Source organism: Drepanopeziza brunnea, assembly GCF_022702325.1.
Source record: "Drepanopeziza brunnea f. sp. 'multigermtubi' strain 214-2 chromosome Unknown ctg4, whole genome shotgun sequence".
In the NCBI taxonomy this organism is placed as follows: Eukaryota; Fungi; Ascomycota; class Leotiomycetes; order Helotiales; family Drepanopezizaceae; genus Drepanopeziza; species Drepanopeziza brunnea.
The window spans coordinates 678,326-694,519 of NW_027094067.1; the positions used below are offsets into that span (position 1 = coordinate 678,326).

At 50.9% G+C, this 16,194-nt stretch overlaps 4 protein-coding genes across 4 annotated transcripts; 3 read left to right on the forward strand and 1 right to left on the reverse strand.

Moving 5' to 3' along the window:
* Window positions 1-3,175: 3,175 nt before the first annotated feature.
* On the reverse strand, window positions 3,176-6,589 carry L3040_003078 (uncharacterized protein; the record flags this gene model as incomplete). Its single annotated transcript, XM_007297322.2, has 4 exons — window positions 3,176-4,619; window positions 4,671-5,146; window positions 5,756-5,873; window positions 6,531-6,589. 4 exons carry the CDS (start codon window positions 6,587-6,589, stop codon window positions 3,176-3,178), a joined length of 2,097 nt encoding a protein of 698 aa, XP_007297384.2.
* A 2,012-nt stretch (window positions 6,590-8,601) lies between these two features.
* On the forward strand, window positions 8,602-10,266 carry L3040_003079 (uncharacterized protein; the record flags this gene model as incomplete). The annotated part of the gene is made up of 3 exons (XM_066154325.1): window positions 8,602-8,653; window positions 8,735-9,731; window positions 9,783-10,266. The coding sequence occupies 3 exons, from the start codon at window positions 8,602-8,604 to the stop codon at window positions 10,264-10,266; spliced, it is 1,533 nt and encodes a 510-aa protein (XP_066012298.1).
* Window positions 10,267-10,815: 549 nt separating this feature from the next.
* L3040_003080 (uncharacterized protein) lies at window positions 10,816-12,365 on the forward strand (the record flags this gene model as incomplete). The annotated part of the gene is made up of 3 exons (XM_066154326.1): window positions 10,816-11,420; window positions 11,464-11,743; window positions 11,793-12,365. 3 exons carry the CDS (start codon window positions 10,816-10,818, stop codon window positions 12,363-12,365), a joined length of 1,458 nt encoding a protein of 485 aa, XP_066012299.1.
* Window positions 12,366-14,030: 1,665 nt separating this feature from the next.
* L3040_003081 (uncharacterized protein) lies at window positions 14,031-14,501 on the forward strand (the record flags this gene model as incomplete). Its single annotated transcript, XM_007297319.1, has 1 exon — window positions 14,031-14,501. The coding sequence occupies one exon, from the start codon at window positions 14,031-14,033 to the stop codon at window positions 14,499-14,501; it is 471 nt and encodes a 156-aa protein (XP_007297381.1).
* Between the last annotated feature and the right edge of the window lie 1,693 nt (window positions 14,502-16,194).

Genomic DNA, 16,194 nt, shown 5'->3' on the forward strand with positions numbered 1-16,194 from the left:
ACTTGGTAGCGACGGAGGAGCATTTCGAGTAGCAGTAGGTGTATTCCCCCGGGAACGCTGTCTTGGAGTCCAACAAGAGAAAGCAGAAAAGGACCCCAGTGCCACATTCAGAGGGGTTTTCGAATTCAGTTATGGATCAGTATTTCAGATAAGAGCGAATGACGTGCTACGGAGTCACTATTCTGTGAGCCAGTCTGTCCTCATATTCCTCTGTCTTGACGTCGAGATCAACAAGAGAAGATTGCTAGACTACAACTGTACCACACCCGTAAACGAGTGGCCGTTGGATGACGACGACAGTGTCCTCAGGTCTCTACCAGGCTGTAGCGGGCTACTGCTCGGGCGGCTGAAAGCAGGTCCTATTTGTTTCTTCTGCTGAGACCTTGGATGATTCCATATTTGATTCCTCTCTCCCTTGCTATCAGATTGAAAACAGAAAGAAAAAAAGAGCAACGGCGGCATAACCCCCACCCCCTGGCGACGAAGATCGAGCCGATTCTTCCTCTTTCGCTTCTCTCCTACTTACGAATGTCCTTAAATGCTTAAGCGCCCCTCGTTCTCTCCAGGGTTACATCTCGATCTCTATCTATCTCACATTCAACTTCCTCAAACCTTCCACGTACCATCCGTTGCGACGCCGGCTGGAATCCGTGAATTGACGTGGTTACCGGAGAGACAGACAGAGAGAGAGAGAGACAAGATTATATCCAGTCGGGAGACGCTCGGGTGTTGGTGTTCAAGCTCAGTAGATCTTTGCCAACGTATACGATGAATGTAAACAGACAAGTTGGATTGGACCGGTGGGATTCATACCTACCTACCTACCTACCTACCTACCTACCTAGGTACCTCCTACATACAAGGAAGTGATTCCCAAGTCAGAGGCTTGAAACGCTCGTTTGTGTATTATATGTATGTGTGGGTGTGTGGATAGAAACAGGCAGCTAGCTAGCTCATCGTACCTACCTCTACCTACCTATGTGGCTACCACACTAGCTAGCCAGCTACAATTCATAACACGTTTTTTTTTTTTTTTTTTTTAAGAAAGGAGAATGATCAATATCCACCAAGAAAACATATATATATGTAAATATATATATCTCCAGAAACAAAAACCACCAATCTTCCTCATCCGGCGCTCGAACCGATGTCTCCGGCGCCTATCAATACCCGCTCACGCTTCCTTGCTTCACGAGCGTGACCAGGTTTGAAAAGCCGGCGTGCTAACCCCTACGGTAGGTACACTGATGAGGATCCACCTTTTTTGGGGGGAAGGGGGGGGGAAGGGGGGCTTGCCTCTCTCGTACCTACGTGTAACGATCCGTGATCGAAGGCTTGTCTGTTTTCGGTATAGCTACTAAGTAGAAGAAGATCTCTTTTGTTCCTCTCGGGCAGGAGCGGGTGCAGAACTCCATCCCTTTTGATTGAAAAAAAAAAAAAGAAAAAAAAAAAAAAAAAAAAAAAAAAAGGGAGCGGACATGTGCAATGGCGTCTCGGGTCTTCGCGCAGCCGGAATGGGTGAATGGGGTTAATCACTTGATACCGTAGGTATCTATCATCGTATCGTATTCTTTTGGTTTACGAAGTCTTACACTGCTTGTTACTGCTTGCTTGCTACTTACTACTTACTTCTTGCCTGCTGCTTGCTTGCTTCCTACTTAGGTACTTCTTGCACGTTACTGCTTGCTTGCTGCTTACTTGCTATTGCTGTTACTTGCTTGCTGCCTATGGGCTATACTCACTCCAAAGGATCAAGGAAAAAAAAGAAAACACCATGCGACGACCGCAAAGCCAGTACAGGCAGGTAACGTAAATGACCAACGAACCAACGAGCTATCCAAGGAGAGATAGAAGCAGCTACCTCGCTAGATAGCTTCTGCCTCTCTTCCATGTTCCCATAGAGAGGGCTATCTATCCCATCTTATCTTCTCTCATCCTATCCTATCCTATCTATCGAGTCTCGACCAAGCAGAGGCTGGGAAAATATATATATATATATATTTACGAATCCCCAATGAATCAATCAATCAATCTTTCTTACGGTTTTTTTTTTTAGTTGAGGTTGTCGGCATCTTTGAAGCAAATGCCATGATAGGTATGCCATCTATCTATCTATCTGATGAAGATCTCCCCCGTTCAAACAAACACACACACATACGCACACACATACACACAGAGAAAGAGAGCTGCAGGAGCCGACACCGAGATTTCCTCCCACGCTCCCACGCTCCCACGCTCCCACGCTCCCACGCTCCCACGCTCACACGCTGCCACGTTCTGACTTACTGCCCCGGATCCTGATCACCAGGCGTGCCGCGGTAGGGAGGGATGACTGATGGGTGATCATTGATAATCATCCGTAAGCTGACCAGATGGGTGGATGAGACATATTACTCAGCCGTACACGTGCCGTGATAGACATACCGGTACCTACGCCCTGAATAAAGCACAGTAAGCAAGGCACTCACACATGCATACACATACCGGTACACACATACACACATACAATTGTCACCTGTGAGACTATCCGTCATGATTACATTATCATGCTATTTACTTCGCGAAACAAACTACGGATTATGGCAGATCTCCTACCCCGAAAAGGAAGGGAGGGAGGCGCACCCGCCTCGTATCGATGCATCGCTCTTCCACTCATCCAATACCGTTCAGCCATGCTCGTCGAGTCCGTAACCTATACAGCCAGTAGGCACGTCTCCGAGCCAGGTGCTATATACCACCGCAATTTCCTCCGGAGACAGGAAGGCAAGTCGAAGACACAGTGCCTGAGCCCTGAGATAGTTTCCTCTACTAGGGCTGTTGAAATTCGAACTTGCAAACCGCCCAAAAAAAGACTCGCTGTGCGGGCATGTACCGCATTATTGTAAAGGCACAATCGCAAAGTATATCGTCGTCTCGTATCCACATATCAAAGAGGAGGCAATGCAGACAGACTCATTTCAGCACCGCGAGCGAATCCCGTTGATGGCCAAATCTCGTATGCCGCGATCAAAGCCGAAAGCGATCTCGCCTCCATTGAAGCATCCACCCTGGACTCCGCCCAAATGCCAAAGAAACTCCGACCTAATGCGTTGGTATGTCGTGTAAAGGAACTCGTGAAAACCCAAGCGAATCCATCAGGAACATGGGAGGCAGGTAGGTGACGTCGAACACCCATTTACATGTCGAAATGTCCACCGTTGAACATACTACTGTCCTCATTAGTATTGGTCTTGACGATACCGCTCATCCGAGAGCCACGACGGTCGCTGCCGAAGGGGTCCTCTTGCTCTTGCTTCTCGTCTTCGTCCATGTCGTCAAATTGGTACTTGGCGCCTCTAGCTTGCATATGCTCTTCTATTGAACTTTCGTCAACAAAAGTAAAGCCTTTGAAGTTTGCTTGCATTCCGGGAGACAGAGGAGTAGAAGTGGCGACGCCAGCCGCTAGAGCGGCAGCACGAGCGTTGAGAGAGGAAGCACCATTGAGAGCATTGGTGAACTCAGGGTCAAAATTGGAGGTATCTGTCTCCGACTTGAGCTTTGGCTTAAAAGGAGGCGTAATCAACTTCTTGGTTAGAGCAACCCAATCGATATCAGCAAAGAAAGGGTGCCTCTTGAGCTCCTCAGCATCGTCCGTTGCTCCTAGGCGGTGCTTGGGGTTTCGATTTAAAAGGCCCTTGACGAAGTTTCGACCCTCGACGGTGAGAGTTTCCCTGGGGAATCGAACCTTACCAAAGGCAATGTTCTTGTACATTTGCTGAGTATCCTCGGCGTAGAAGGGGCTCCAACCGCAGCACATTTCGAATACTAGAACTCCAAGAGACCAGAAGTCGACCATCTTGGTATATCCGGCTTCGTCCAACAGGACTTCGGGAGCTAGGTACTCGGTCGTACCGCAGAATGTGTTGGTCGTAGCGTTTTTGGTCAGGTTGGCCTTCGACAAGCCAAAATCGCAAAGAGCGATATGGCCGTTGGCATCCAGCAGAATATTCTCTGGCTTCAAATCCCGGTAGACAATGTCGTGCATGTGGAGGTGTTGAAGGGCCATGATAAGCTCAGCTATATAGAACTTTGCTCGCTTCTCGTCAAATCGTCCTTCCTTCTGCAGATGCCAGAACAGCTCGCCACCCGACATGTAATCTGTGACCAAGTAAAGATCTGTCGGTGTCTGGAACGAGAACTTGAGACCGACGATGAACGGGGAATCGGCCATGGCAGTTCTGACAAGTATGTTTCGCTCTCCCACTGTGTGGGCGACCTCCTTCTTCTGAACAATGACCTTCTTCTGGAGAACCTTCATGGCGTAAATTCTCTTCGTGTCTTTCTTTCGGACTTGGTAAACTTGACCAAAAGTCCCCTTTCCGATTAGCTTCAGGATTTGGAAATCCTCCGGCCCGTAGTGTTTCTTCTCTGTTCGTTGAAACGTGACTTCAACGTATATCTCTCCTGGGAGACCGGAATCGGTGTCGTTTCGGCCTCGAAGTGGGAACCAACCTTGAATCGGCGAGTTATCGCCCTCGGTTAGACTCGCTTCCAGATCAACGTGGCCCAGGAACTCCTCTGCAGCACTGCTTCTCTCATAGATAGTGAGATTGATGCGCGAGTCTGATCCAACGACATCACTGAATGACATTAGTGGTTTTGCGACGATGCTTCAAGATGGGGAACCTTACAAGACAGCCTCGGTATCCCATTTGGGGTTGGTCATTGATCTCCGGACCTTGCTCTTGAAGTCGTGGTACTCGGTAGTGCTGGTGTTGCTGCTTTGTCTGCTCTTCATGGGGATTGCCATTGGTCGACCGGAATCGCTACCCGTGCGAGAGATAGGGATTCCGCCCATGGGGCTACTCGTGGCATCTTCGTCTTCGTCGTCTTGCTGACGAATGGGGCCCTTGGAGACAAGCTCATTTCTCTGGAAGACAGCTACAACATACGGATCTCTGCTCTTTCTCAATCCCCGAGCTTCGGTGATCTTGACGGTAAGCTTCCCCTTTGGTGCTGGAGCTTGTACTCCGGGTGATCCCGACGACACAGACGTAGCCGGTGTGACTTCTTTCGGATGGTGTCCATTCGCCGGGTCTGATCCACCGCTAACATCCGACTTGACGGTCTGGTTGGAAAGCGCACGAGTTGGAGAGGGAGGAATGCTCTTTGTATGCGGAACGTCATCAGTTAGCTTCTTGAGCCGATCATAAGATGGAGACTCGTGAAATTCAGGGTTCAAGCGGGAGTGTGAGAAGGTATCTAGTGAGGTGGCGGGATTGCGATCGGTGGGGTTCGAAAAATGTGTAGCATGAACATTGGAAGTCGTCACCACACTCGAGAGCGGATTCATCAAAGAAGCTCGACGAGCGCCTTCCGGAAGGGAATCCGATAGACTCTTGTGGTGAGAGAAGCTAGCTGGCTTCCTTGCTGTGAATCTTTCCTCGTCCTCTGAGCTAGCATCGCTCAACTTCAACTTGTGCAGTGAAGGTGATTGAGAAACGGGTGGTGTCGGGTATGAGTGCAGGGCTGATCGGGGAGGTTCTAGTGCCAGAGACCCTGACCGCTCATTGTGGGGGAGCGGTAGGGTTTCTGAATCTGATTGGGGGCAGGCACTCGCAGTCTCATGGCAGGATTCTGGAGTCGCTGATGACAAGAAGTCGGGAGCCCCTCTTTCTACCGGGTGGGAAGAAGGAGGACTGCTTCCCGCCTTGCCCCCCAAGTCAAGAGATTCAGGCAGACCGGAGTTTGGACTCGTAAAAGAACCTGTACCAACCTGTCCAAAGTAACTGTGTATAATTCCCGGCAACCGCTTGTCCGAGGGATCGGGTTGGGGAGTCGCGACACCGGAGCGGGGAGTATCGGAATCGAAGCCATTGTTGGCGTCATCCTCTCTGTTGTGAAGCATGTCAGTAAGAGTTTGTGCCATATTCGAAGGTGCAACGGCCAGAAAACATGGGGGAGGGAAGTGGTGTAATGTTTGAGCTGCTAGGAATGAGAACAAATAGAATCAGACTCGAGGTGCAGACACTGCTGGGTGAAATGTAGGAGTGGAAAGTATTCTTTCTTCAGACGCGAAGAAAAAGACCAAGATCGCCTCTTTCCGGGCACTTCTAGAAGCAAGCGCCAGTCACCAGTCGCCGCATGGCATGGCACTGCATGGCATGGCATCGATAAGCCAGCCAGTGATGCGCGTGGTGCTGCGTGGGACCCTTCACCAGGGATTCCCGCCACCCTCTTCCCCCCCCTCCCACCCCCCCATCCCCCAACGTGAAGTGAAGTTAGACATGTGGGAGAGCAGAAAACCTCGCTATGGGTGCGTCTGCAGAGCCAAAAACACCAACATCCCACGCACGGTGGCGACTCCGCACAAAACTATTGTAGCAGTGTTCAACCCTGTCGTGAAAGACCCATACAGATGGACAGACAAGCAATTGTAGGCAGCTCGAGGCCTGGACCGTAGCCTTGACCGTAGCCTTAACCGTGGCCTTGACCGTGGCCTTGACCACAACAAAGAAAGCCCTGCCCCTCGCCTTTGTGTAGTATCGTACCTCGAAGACATGAGCGTCTGTGTTGCTTGCTTGAGCAGATCCATTTCGTTCCCTGCCATAGCAGACTCCGCGGGCGCGGGTTGCCAGCTCGGTCGGGGGAGGTCGGAGGAGGAGAGGAGTCGAATGCGAGGTTGGTAGGTCGAGTCGTGGAGTGTACCGGTAGACTGATGCGACCACAGTAGGAGGAGGTACCTAGCTACGTAAGGTCGTTTCAAACCTATGACGATGGGATCAACGACGGCGGACGGACTTGATTCGTGACGGTCGGCGGTGGTCGTCGGCAGCGCGAGGACTTGCGTATGCTGGTCGTTGTACCAGAAAGAAGACGAGGAAGAGGGAGAGGAATGAAGAGGTCGGTGAAAAGAGTTGTATGTAGTGGGGGTTGAGATGGGGATGAGAGGAGGCTTGATAGGTACTTGCCGATAGGGTATACGGAAGGCGGGCGGGCGTATGAAGCACTCGCTAGTGAGCAACGAACGGCCCGCGCGAAGGTGAGCCCAGCTCCGTAGACCTATTCGAATCTCGGAATTTGTCAACAACCCAATGACTCGTAGACGTCGAATCGAATCGAATAGGAGGGAGAGAGGATAGATGCAGGGACAAGTCAGAGGCGGGTTTCTGCTCTCTTTCTTTCTTTCTTTTTCTTTTTCTTCTTCTTTTTCTTCTTTCTTTTTTCTTTTTCTTTTCTTCTTTTCTTCTTTTCTTCTTTTCTTCTTTTCTTCTTTTCTTCTTTTCACCTAGGGATAGTGCAGTGGAGGGAAGGGAAGCGAGGGCGTTCAGCTTTTCTTTATCATTAAGGAGTTGATCTGTTTATATTATGTTGCTGCACTGCAGCTGATTGATTACGTCCGTATACCGGTAGCGGGTCCGACGGTGTGAGATGTGAGTGAGTACCGGTATTATGTCCGAACGTATAGGTACCTCCATACATGGATAGATACATATCCGCGGCAAGCTTGCAGTTTGCGAGTACAAAGTATAGTATAAATATATAGATATATATATATATATCTCTATCTTTGTACATGCCTCGCTTCAGTACAATCCCTCGCCAGGCCTCCTCACAAAGGGCAAAGCGGTAGGAGTACCTGGTAGTAGTACAAAGGGAGACAAGAAAACTCACTACTGTACCAGTTGGTCTCGCTCTTTGCTCTTTGTTTTCTTTCTTTCGCAGTCAGTTTATTACTCCAACATTACTGCCGACGTCATTACCCGATCCGCCTCACCACGCCATGCTATGCTATGCTATGCCATGCCACCCCGGTCTGGCTCAGAGATCTCGTCTCTCCACTCCAAATCCGCTCCGCTCCGCTCCGTTCCACTGTTTACTAATGGGCCAAAACAAGATCAAGGACTACCGGTAGAGGCATTGATTGCACTTCGTTGAGTAATGAAGACGGACAAGCCTCATCCAACAGCCCAAGCCATGGCCGAGGCAGCCGACGGCCTCGGGGAAAACCTGTCCTGGTCATCGTAACCGTAACCAACCCAAGCTGACCGACAAGTCCAGTGTAAGTACCTAAGTAGTACCTAAGTAGTGCATGTATTTCCTGCATCTCAGCTCTCAGCTCTCAGCTCTCACCTCTCACCTCTCACCTCTAAGCCCCCCAATGGCGGACCACTCGCCTCATCTCAGCTAAGTACTTAGCTGTCTATAGCCGGTAGATCTGAGCTGACCCAAGACTCGACTACGGACGTGACACTACCCTCGCAACCCCAACAAGATACGAAGTGCCGTGACACGGCGGCGGTCCGATATTACGACTGGTGACCAGATGTACCACGTTTCGAGGTTGGTCTATTGATTGTAAGTAAGTAGGTAGTGAACATGAGCTGGAACGCCCAACGGGTACATAACAGAGTGAGGGACTTGAATACTTCCTTGATCTTATGCTGACTAATCATCGCTAAGTCACGAGCCCCCTTGGCCTCAGGTTGCAACAGTAAGTAGGTAGTAAGCTGAGAGCCTCATCCAGTCGCGTCGACCAGGGTCAGGGAAATCCCATAGTTCCCAACAGCTTCGGGACTTTCACCACCAACACTGTAATTGGACCTCGAAGAGCCGTGCAAGATGGGCAAAAGACCTGGAAGAGCCGCGGCCAAAAATGCTGCTGCCGCATTGAGTGCGTTCCCTTGCTACAGATCCTCCGGCGCATTCATGATCGTGCCAGTCAGTCAGTTACTAACCGACTATGCGCCTCTAGAAAATACCCCTCAATACGACGATGGCGAGGACGATCAGATGCGGGATGCTTTTGAGTCGGATGATGACAATGCGCCAGACCCGGAAGACGACAATGCCGAAGAAGCAGAGGGCTCCCCAGCGGCGGAGTCGGACCCAGAGGAGGACCGACCATCAACGCCAGTCCCAGAGCCCGTCGTCCGCAAGAAGAGATTAGGGAGACCACCCAAGAACAGACCTGCCGATTGGGACTCTGCAGGCGCCGATAGCCCCCGTGAAGATACCCCGAGAAGAGGGCGGGGACGGGGTGGGTACCGTGGTGGTGGTCGCTGGGCAAAGAACAGAGGCGGACCTTCGCACGTCACCCAACAGCCGATTGACAAGGAGGGGAACATGATGGATGTGGTTGATGACGAGGTCATGTTACCGGAGGATGCAGAGGGCGAGGCGAAAGTCGATAAGATGGGCAACCTGCAAGGCGGACGGGAATATAGATGCAGAACGTTCACCATCCTCGGCAGAGGCCAACGTCTCTACATGCTGTCTACCGAGCCGGCAAGATGTGTGGGTTTCCGAGACAGTTATCTCTTCTTCACCAAGCATAAGCGACTCTACAAGATCATCATCAATGAGGATGAGAAGCGCGATCTGATCGACCGCGAGCTCATTCCTCATTCGTACAAGGGTCGCGCGATTGGAATTGTCACTGCCCGGTCCGTCTTCCGCGAGTTCGGTGCGCAGATCGTCGTCGGCGGTAAACGCATTACCGACGATTACGAAGTTACAAAGCGCAAGGCCGAGGGAGCGATCGAGGGTGAGCTGGCTGATCCAACCGATCTTATTAAGACGGGCGAGGAGTACAACAAGAACCAATACGTGGCATGGCATGGTGCAAGTTCGGTGTACCATTCCGGTGTCCCGACTGTTCCTCAACAAGCAGGCAAGCCACCGGGGGGTGTCAAGCGGAAAGTCATGATCAACGACATGAATTGGATGCTGGAGCATGCCCTGGCAGCAAGGTAGGTTTAAAAAAAATTATAATCGAGATCTCATGTGCTGACTTTCGATAGCCAATTCAACGCTTCTCTGGGTGTAAACCGTCGACAAATACTCAAAGGCAGTTATGACGTACATACAAATGTCAAGCACTATCCCAAGATCATGCAGCCGACTCACGCCAGATGGGAGCAGATCGACGATCACGAGGAAACAGCCACCGCACCGCTCACAAACGGCGATAGCGAGAATCGCGCAGAAACGGATTTCTTCACTCCCGTGAAGCCCATCTACTCCAAGAACTTCATGATCGTCGACACCGTCTACGAAACTCCAGCATCTAATTTCGGCGTTCCAGGTCCAGACGGTGATTTTCATGACCTTGGCTTCAACGGCTTATCGTCTATTTCGGACGACGTTAAGGCTGAGCTCCCTGACGATTGTCGTATGGCTCTCGAGGAGGCGCTGGCAAAGGAATTAGAGTGGAAGAGCAGGTGGGGATCAGAGACTGCAGATGGGCACAGAAAAGCTCCTATTATCGACAAGGGGGTTGTGTAGGTCGAGGAGAGGAAGACTTTGCTTTGATGGGTGACACGATAGGCGATGCTTGGCGCATTTATGATCAGTCGGATAGGGATTGGCACAATCTGGCGTTCTCCTGGATTCTCCTGAAAGTTCTGGACGGTTAGAACTGGCGTATATGCAATGGAATGTTGGCTGTGCTTTGGTTGGATACGATTTCTGAAAAACAGCTGTGAGAACAGGTGAGATCCGCTGAAAAGGTCAAGCAGTCAGGAGATTTGTGTGATACCAACTGGAAGAGTCGTGAATCAGTCGTGCCCTGCTCGCTAAACTCCACATGTACTAGCGTCTGGTTACCGAAGTATATACTGACTGCAAGCATTCGTATAACCAACACCACCACCAGCAACACCACTACCACCACAGAAATCGTCCAGCTCAAACACTGCAAACCAGCACAGCCAAAGACAACCAACTAAGTTGCTCCAAGCAAGCTCCCCGCTTCTCATAACTTTCTAACTTCTCAAATTACGTTTCAAACTATCAAACGTCAAGCAATAGCAAACCAACTATCCATCCGTCAAAATGTCGAGATATGATTCCTTCCTCTCGCTCTGCCTGGCTCAGGCCGACCTCTCGCCCCTGCATTATCGACACGGTGCCATCATCGTGAAAGGCGGCAAAGTCATCGGCCAGGGCTTCAACTGCTACCGCCCGGGTTTCGACGGTGGCGCTCTCAAGAGCGGTGCTCTACCAAGCTCGAGCCTGGACGGCCTGGCTATCGCTGAGTTGAAGCAGCGTTTGAATTCGAAGCCGAAATGTAAGTCTAAGCTGCAAAATCAGCCGGACGAGAGTACTTTTACGCCCTTCGAGTCCATGGGCTGCGGCCACAACGCCAATGTGGCTCTCTCGATGCACAGCGAGATGATGGCCATCCGCAGTGCTCTCTCCCTGTCTTCCGGTATCCAGGCCTCTCAAACCTCTGCCCGCTCCGCGAAGTGCTTCCAAAAACCGTGCTTCAAGTTACCGGGTGATTCTAAAAAACGCAAAGCCCGAGCACGAGGCCTCAAAGCCTACGCGAAAGCCATCTGCGAGGAAGCAGAGGCCGCAGCCGGCACTGGTAACTCCTTCGCTGGCAAGCCCTCTCTTCAAGAGTCGCCTTTTGAAGCCGGTTCATCTCAACCAGGTGGGTCCGTACGAGGGCAACAAGGCCAACGACACGGAGGAGAGCAGCGGGTCTCGGAACGTGAAGGGGAACGAGAACGTGGCGGCGAACACGTGGAAAAGTGTGAACAAAAAATCAGCCAACAAGAAGTCGTCGGACAGCTATCAGTATGGGCATCAGTACGAGGGTCACTATCATCACAAGACTTACTATCCGCATAAACACGGATCAGGGCCACCCAAATTTTCTAAAGTGAAGACTGTGAAGAGCATCTCTACACCTACACCGGACCAGCAGCTATGCAGCTCCGACGATGATTTTATCAACATGCAGAAAACTAAGTCTAGAGTATAAATCCTTTCCACACCATCTTAGTGATGAAGCTAACCTTTCATAGCCTACAAAAAAGGTTTCTATCCCGCCTAGACCCCAGCAGATCCTTGTCACGAAAAACAAATCCACCTCCAAACCCAACCTCGCAGCACGCACCAAAGACTCGCGTCTCAATGGCTCAGATCTCTACGTCGCCCGCCTCGGCGCCTCCAACAAGACGCCTCTCCTAAAACCGAAAGTTCGGCCATCCGTCAACCCTCCCCCGCTGTCATCTCCCCCCAAATCCGAGCCATCCTCCCTCTACGACGAGCTCTCCTTCCGTTCCCGCTCAGCTGCCCCTTCCTCGTCATCCTCCATTCCCAAGCCTGAGGCTGAGCCTAGGCCAGAGATTCGCGCCTCGAGACCCTGCTACAGATGCGTAAGCGCCATGCACGCCGTCGGGATCAAGCGGGTGTTTTGGACTACTCAAGGCGGGGAGTGGGAGGGCGCCAAAGTCAGGGACTTGGTGGATGCGTTAGAAGTTGGGGCCGAGGGTGATGGGAATGAAGGAGAGGGCGTCGGGACAGGGCAGGAGAGCAAAGGGGTTTTTGTGACGAAGCATGAGGTTTTGATGCTGAAGCGGATGATGGGGCTTTAACACGCTCGTTGTTGCTCGTGTGCGTTGTTTTTGCAGTTTTGGGCTGGGCAGGGAGGAGGGGGCTGAAGATTTCCGTGGTTAGTGATAGTGGCAGTGACGTGAGCAGCGAGCGGCGACAGAGACAAGAATATATGACATGATATGGCAGCAGCACATCTATCTATATGGATAAACATGCAGCGCAGTGATACAGTGCAATCGATACTTCTCCAAAAACCCTTTGGCTAACTCAGTACTTACCTCAAAGTTTGCGCCAGCCCATTACTTTCTAGACGACGTCGACGTCGACGACAACGACCTGACGAGCAGCCAGCCAGCCAGCCAGCCAGCCACTCACTCAATCACTCACTCCAAGCACGAAGTGTGAGCTGGTCATCGCTCTTGATTCCCGGAACTGCCTTTGCGCTCGCTTGAGGTATGGGCACGGCAAGGAAAGGAAAGGATAGGAAAGGAAGGAGGCTGATTGCTCGATTGCTCGGTTTGGTCTGACGAAGTCTGTCCATCCACCTATCTCCCACCTATCTCTCTCTCTCTCTCTCTCTCTCTCTCTCTCTCTCTCTCTCTCTCTCTCTCTCTCTCTCTCTCTCTCTCTCTCTCTCTCTCTCTCTCTCTCTCTCTCCCCCCTCCTTCCCCGCCTCTCTTTCCTAACTATGATATCAATCATCACCGTCATCACCATAACCATCAGCACCACCTAAACCAACAAACAAACCAACAAACCAACAAACCAACAAACCAACAAACAAACAAACAAATCAACAAACAACCCAGCAGCGAAACCCATCCACCGCCGAGCTGGCGAGCCCCTCTTCAGAGCGAGACACCGCGTCTCATCGCACGCGTCTGATCACGGGAAGGGCATTCACCACATCATATCATATCATATCGTACAGTAAGTAAGTAAGTAAGTAGTGTAGAGTAGCAGATCCGATCCGATCCGATCCGATCCGATCCCTGGGTCGGTCACTCTTCTGTTGCTTCTACTTTCTTTCTGTTGCTTTTACGTTGTTGGCGACCTGACCTAGCTGGACGGGAGTGGCGCGGCGGCAAAAGTCGAGACGAGAGCTGTACTTGTCTTTCCTGTTGGAGGGGAACGAGGGCGGGGAGGAGGGGCGCGGGTGGATTGATGCGGCCAGTCTCGAACAAGAGTAAGTGATGAGACGGCAGAGAAATGGGGGGTTTGGACATGTTTGCAGAAGGGAAGAGGGTGGTTGGAGAAAAGGCTAGCTAGCTACTATCCTCGCTTAGATGCATTTTACCAATGGTGAGTTGGAAGTGAGGCAGTCAGTTAGCAAGTAAGTGTCAAATCTATTGACTCGTTATGAGAGAATCAAACGTGGAATAATAGATGATTCCGGCGGACTAGAGCGGGAGAGTGTCTGAGTCCGTGAGTGGGTGATTGATTGTACGTGCAAATAGACGTGTGCGTGTAACGCTGCTGTGATTCAAGTTGACCCGTATTCCGGAATTATATATATATACTCGGTCTGGAAAGACTTTCATTCTCCATGTCCTTTGCAGAGCCTCATCGATTCTCTCTCTTTCTCTCTCGAACACAGCTAAACACGATAGCACAGAAGGCATCGAAGCAAGAACAAAGCACTCGGCACAGAAAAAAAAAAAAAAAAAAAAAAGAAAGAAGACAGAAGACAGAAGAAAGAAAAAATGCCGACGCCAGAAGAGCACCAGAAGGCCCTCTGCGACCAGCTAGAGAAGGCCGGCCAAGACGTCAAGAAGAGACTCGGCGACGTCGAGGTCAACCTGGCGCAGGCCCTCGAGAGGATCCGTATCCAGCTGGGCGAGATCGACGACACGTACGCCGCTATCCTGCGAGAGCTGGACAAGCTCCCCGTGGGAGAGCGGGAGGATTTCTACGGGCTCTCGCTCCACGAGGAACTCCGGCGGGATCTCGAGGAGGTGCTGGCGGAGGCCCTGGAAGCTGCTAGTGCGAAGTGGGGGTTGGGATACGTGGAGGATAGGGTGGTTGTGCTGCGTAAGGAGGGAGGGGATGAGAAGGTTCATGAGGAGGGAATGGATGAGAAGGTTGATGGGAAGATGGATGGGAAGATGGAAGGAAAGGCTGAGTCAGAGTCAAAGGTTGAGGTTGAGGTTGAGAAGAGGCTATCGGATAAGTAAAGAAGATGTCGAGAAGGTACCGGTACCTTAAGCGAGAAGGGTGACATCCCTGGTTGTAGATAGACGGAATCATATCGTTGGCTTTAGCGACACGTCTGTTCGTGGAATATAGTACTTAAAGGACCTCGAGTCCTGCTGACAGACTGACGTATGTATGTCCGGAGGACTGCGGGATGTGGCACCTGTCATCCATCACCTGCCTCGAGCACGGGCAGGAAAGATCACGCTTTAGTCACGCTGCATATGCCGGATCAATCACGTTTCTCCACGCTGCATGTGCCGGATCAATCACGTTTCTCCACGCTACGTATGCAGGGGGTGAGTAATCTGCTCGCGGATGTCTGGTGATTTCATTGAACCCGGAAGCTGACCGGTGTCGACACGGACTTACGGCACGGTCGGATATATCGAACGTCACGGGGCAACCAGGGTAGCTTTGAAGCCTTTTTTCCCCATGCCTCAATACCCACAACTGAATTGCCGCTCTACCCCGTGTATAATGAAAATGAAATCCATGAAATGGTCCTTTTTATGCGGCCTGCACAATGAGCCCAGCTACCGGTACTACCTATCTACCGGTATCGTCGGCCCTAACCTGTCCGTACGGTATCTTATTCTGAATACCGGTACCTACTATTAGCTTCCCGCAGCGCGATGGCTGGCCGATCACACACCGCGCCCTTCGAGCCGAGGTAAGATCAAACAAAGCCAAGAGAAGAGAAAATCGGAAGAAGCGGAAGAGAGACTGGGGATATGCTGGAAAAAAGAGCCAGCAACAACGCAACAACGCAATCACGCAACGCCGTCCGTACTCTTGTTCTGCGCCTCTGGTTCTGGGCTCGTGGTCGGACTGGACTGCGCCATGATGTTAAGAAGAAGAAGAAGAAGAAGGAGAAGGAGAAGGAGAAGAAAAAGAAGAAGAAAAAGAAGAAAAAGAAGAAGAATAAGAAGAAGAAGAAATGCCCTGCGCAGCGTCAGATCGTAGAATAATCAATTGATTCTGCGTTTATAAAGATACGCGATTCTTTAATAGTGTTACCTTTTCTTCTTCTTTTTTTTTTCTTCTTTTTTCTTTTTTTAGCAATCTTGCAATAAACCCGTCGTTTCACACAGCTTATTTTCCGAGCGATTATTTCCCGCTTTTCTATTTAACTTCACTGAACGCGCATAAGGGAAACATGGGCGAGCCTATGTACGGGGTAGAGCAATATTCGGGTTTGGGTGTGGAGGCATTGTTGTTGTTGTTATTGTTGTTCTTGTATTTATTAAGGTCGGGCGGGTAGCATGCTGGCTTCGCCTGCCGCCCTGGGACCTCCCATGGGGTACGGCGACGTGCTAAGCTAACGAGTTCCATACAAGGCGGCCCTCGAAAGCAATTTCCGAGTGCGGCAGCGAAAGCTGCTGTCGTCTGCGCCCTTCCCTTACGGCCGATTATTTCCCATGCCTCGACCACTGCGGAGTTATTTTTCCTATGCCTCAACCTATTTTTTTTTAGTGGGCCGCTTAGCTTAATCTACTCGCTGCTTTATGCAAGAAACTTTTTTAGTAATGCCGCTTACACTTGAATTCTATACGATTGCAACTTTAGTTGTTGTTGTTGTTGTTGTTGTTATTGTATTTATTAACGTCGGGCGGGTATTTAAAACGCAATGCTTGGACCTTAAGGACCTTTCATAAAGTACGGCGACGTGCT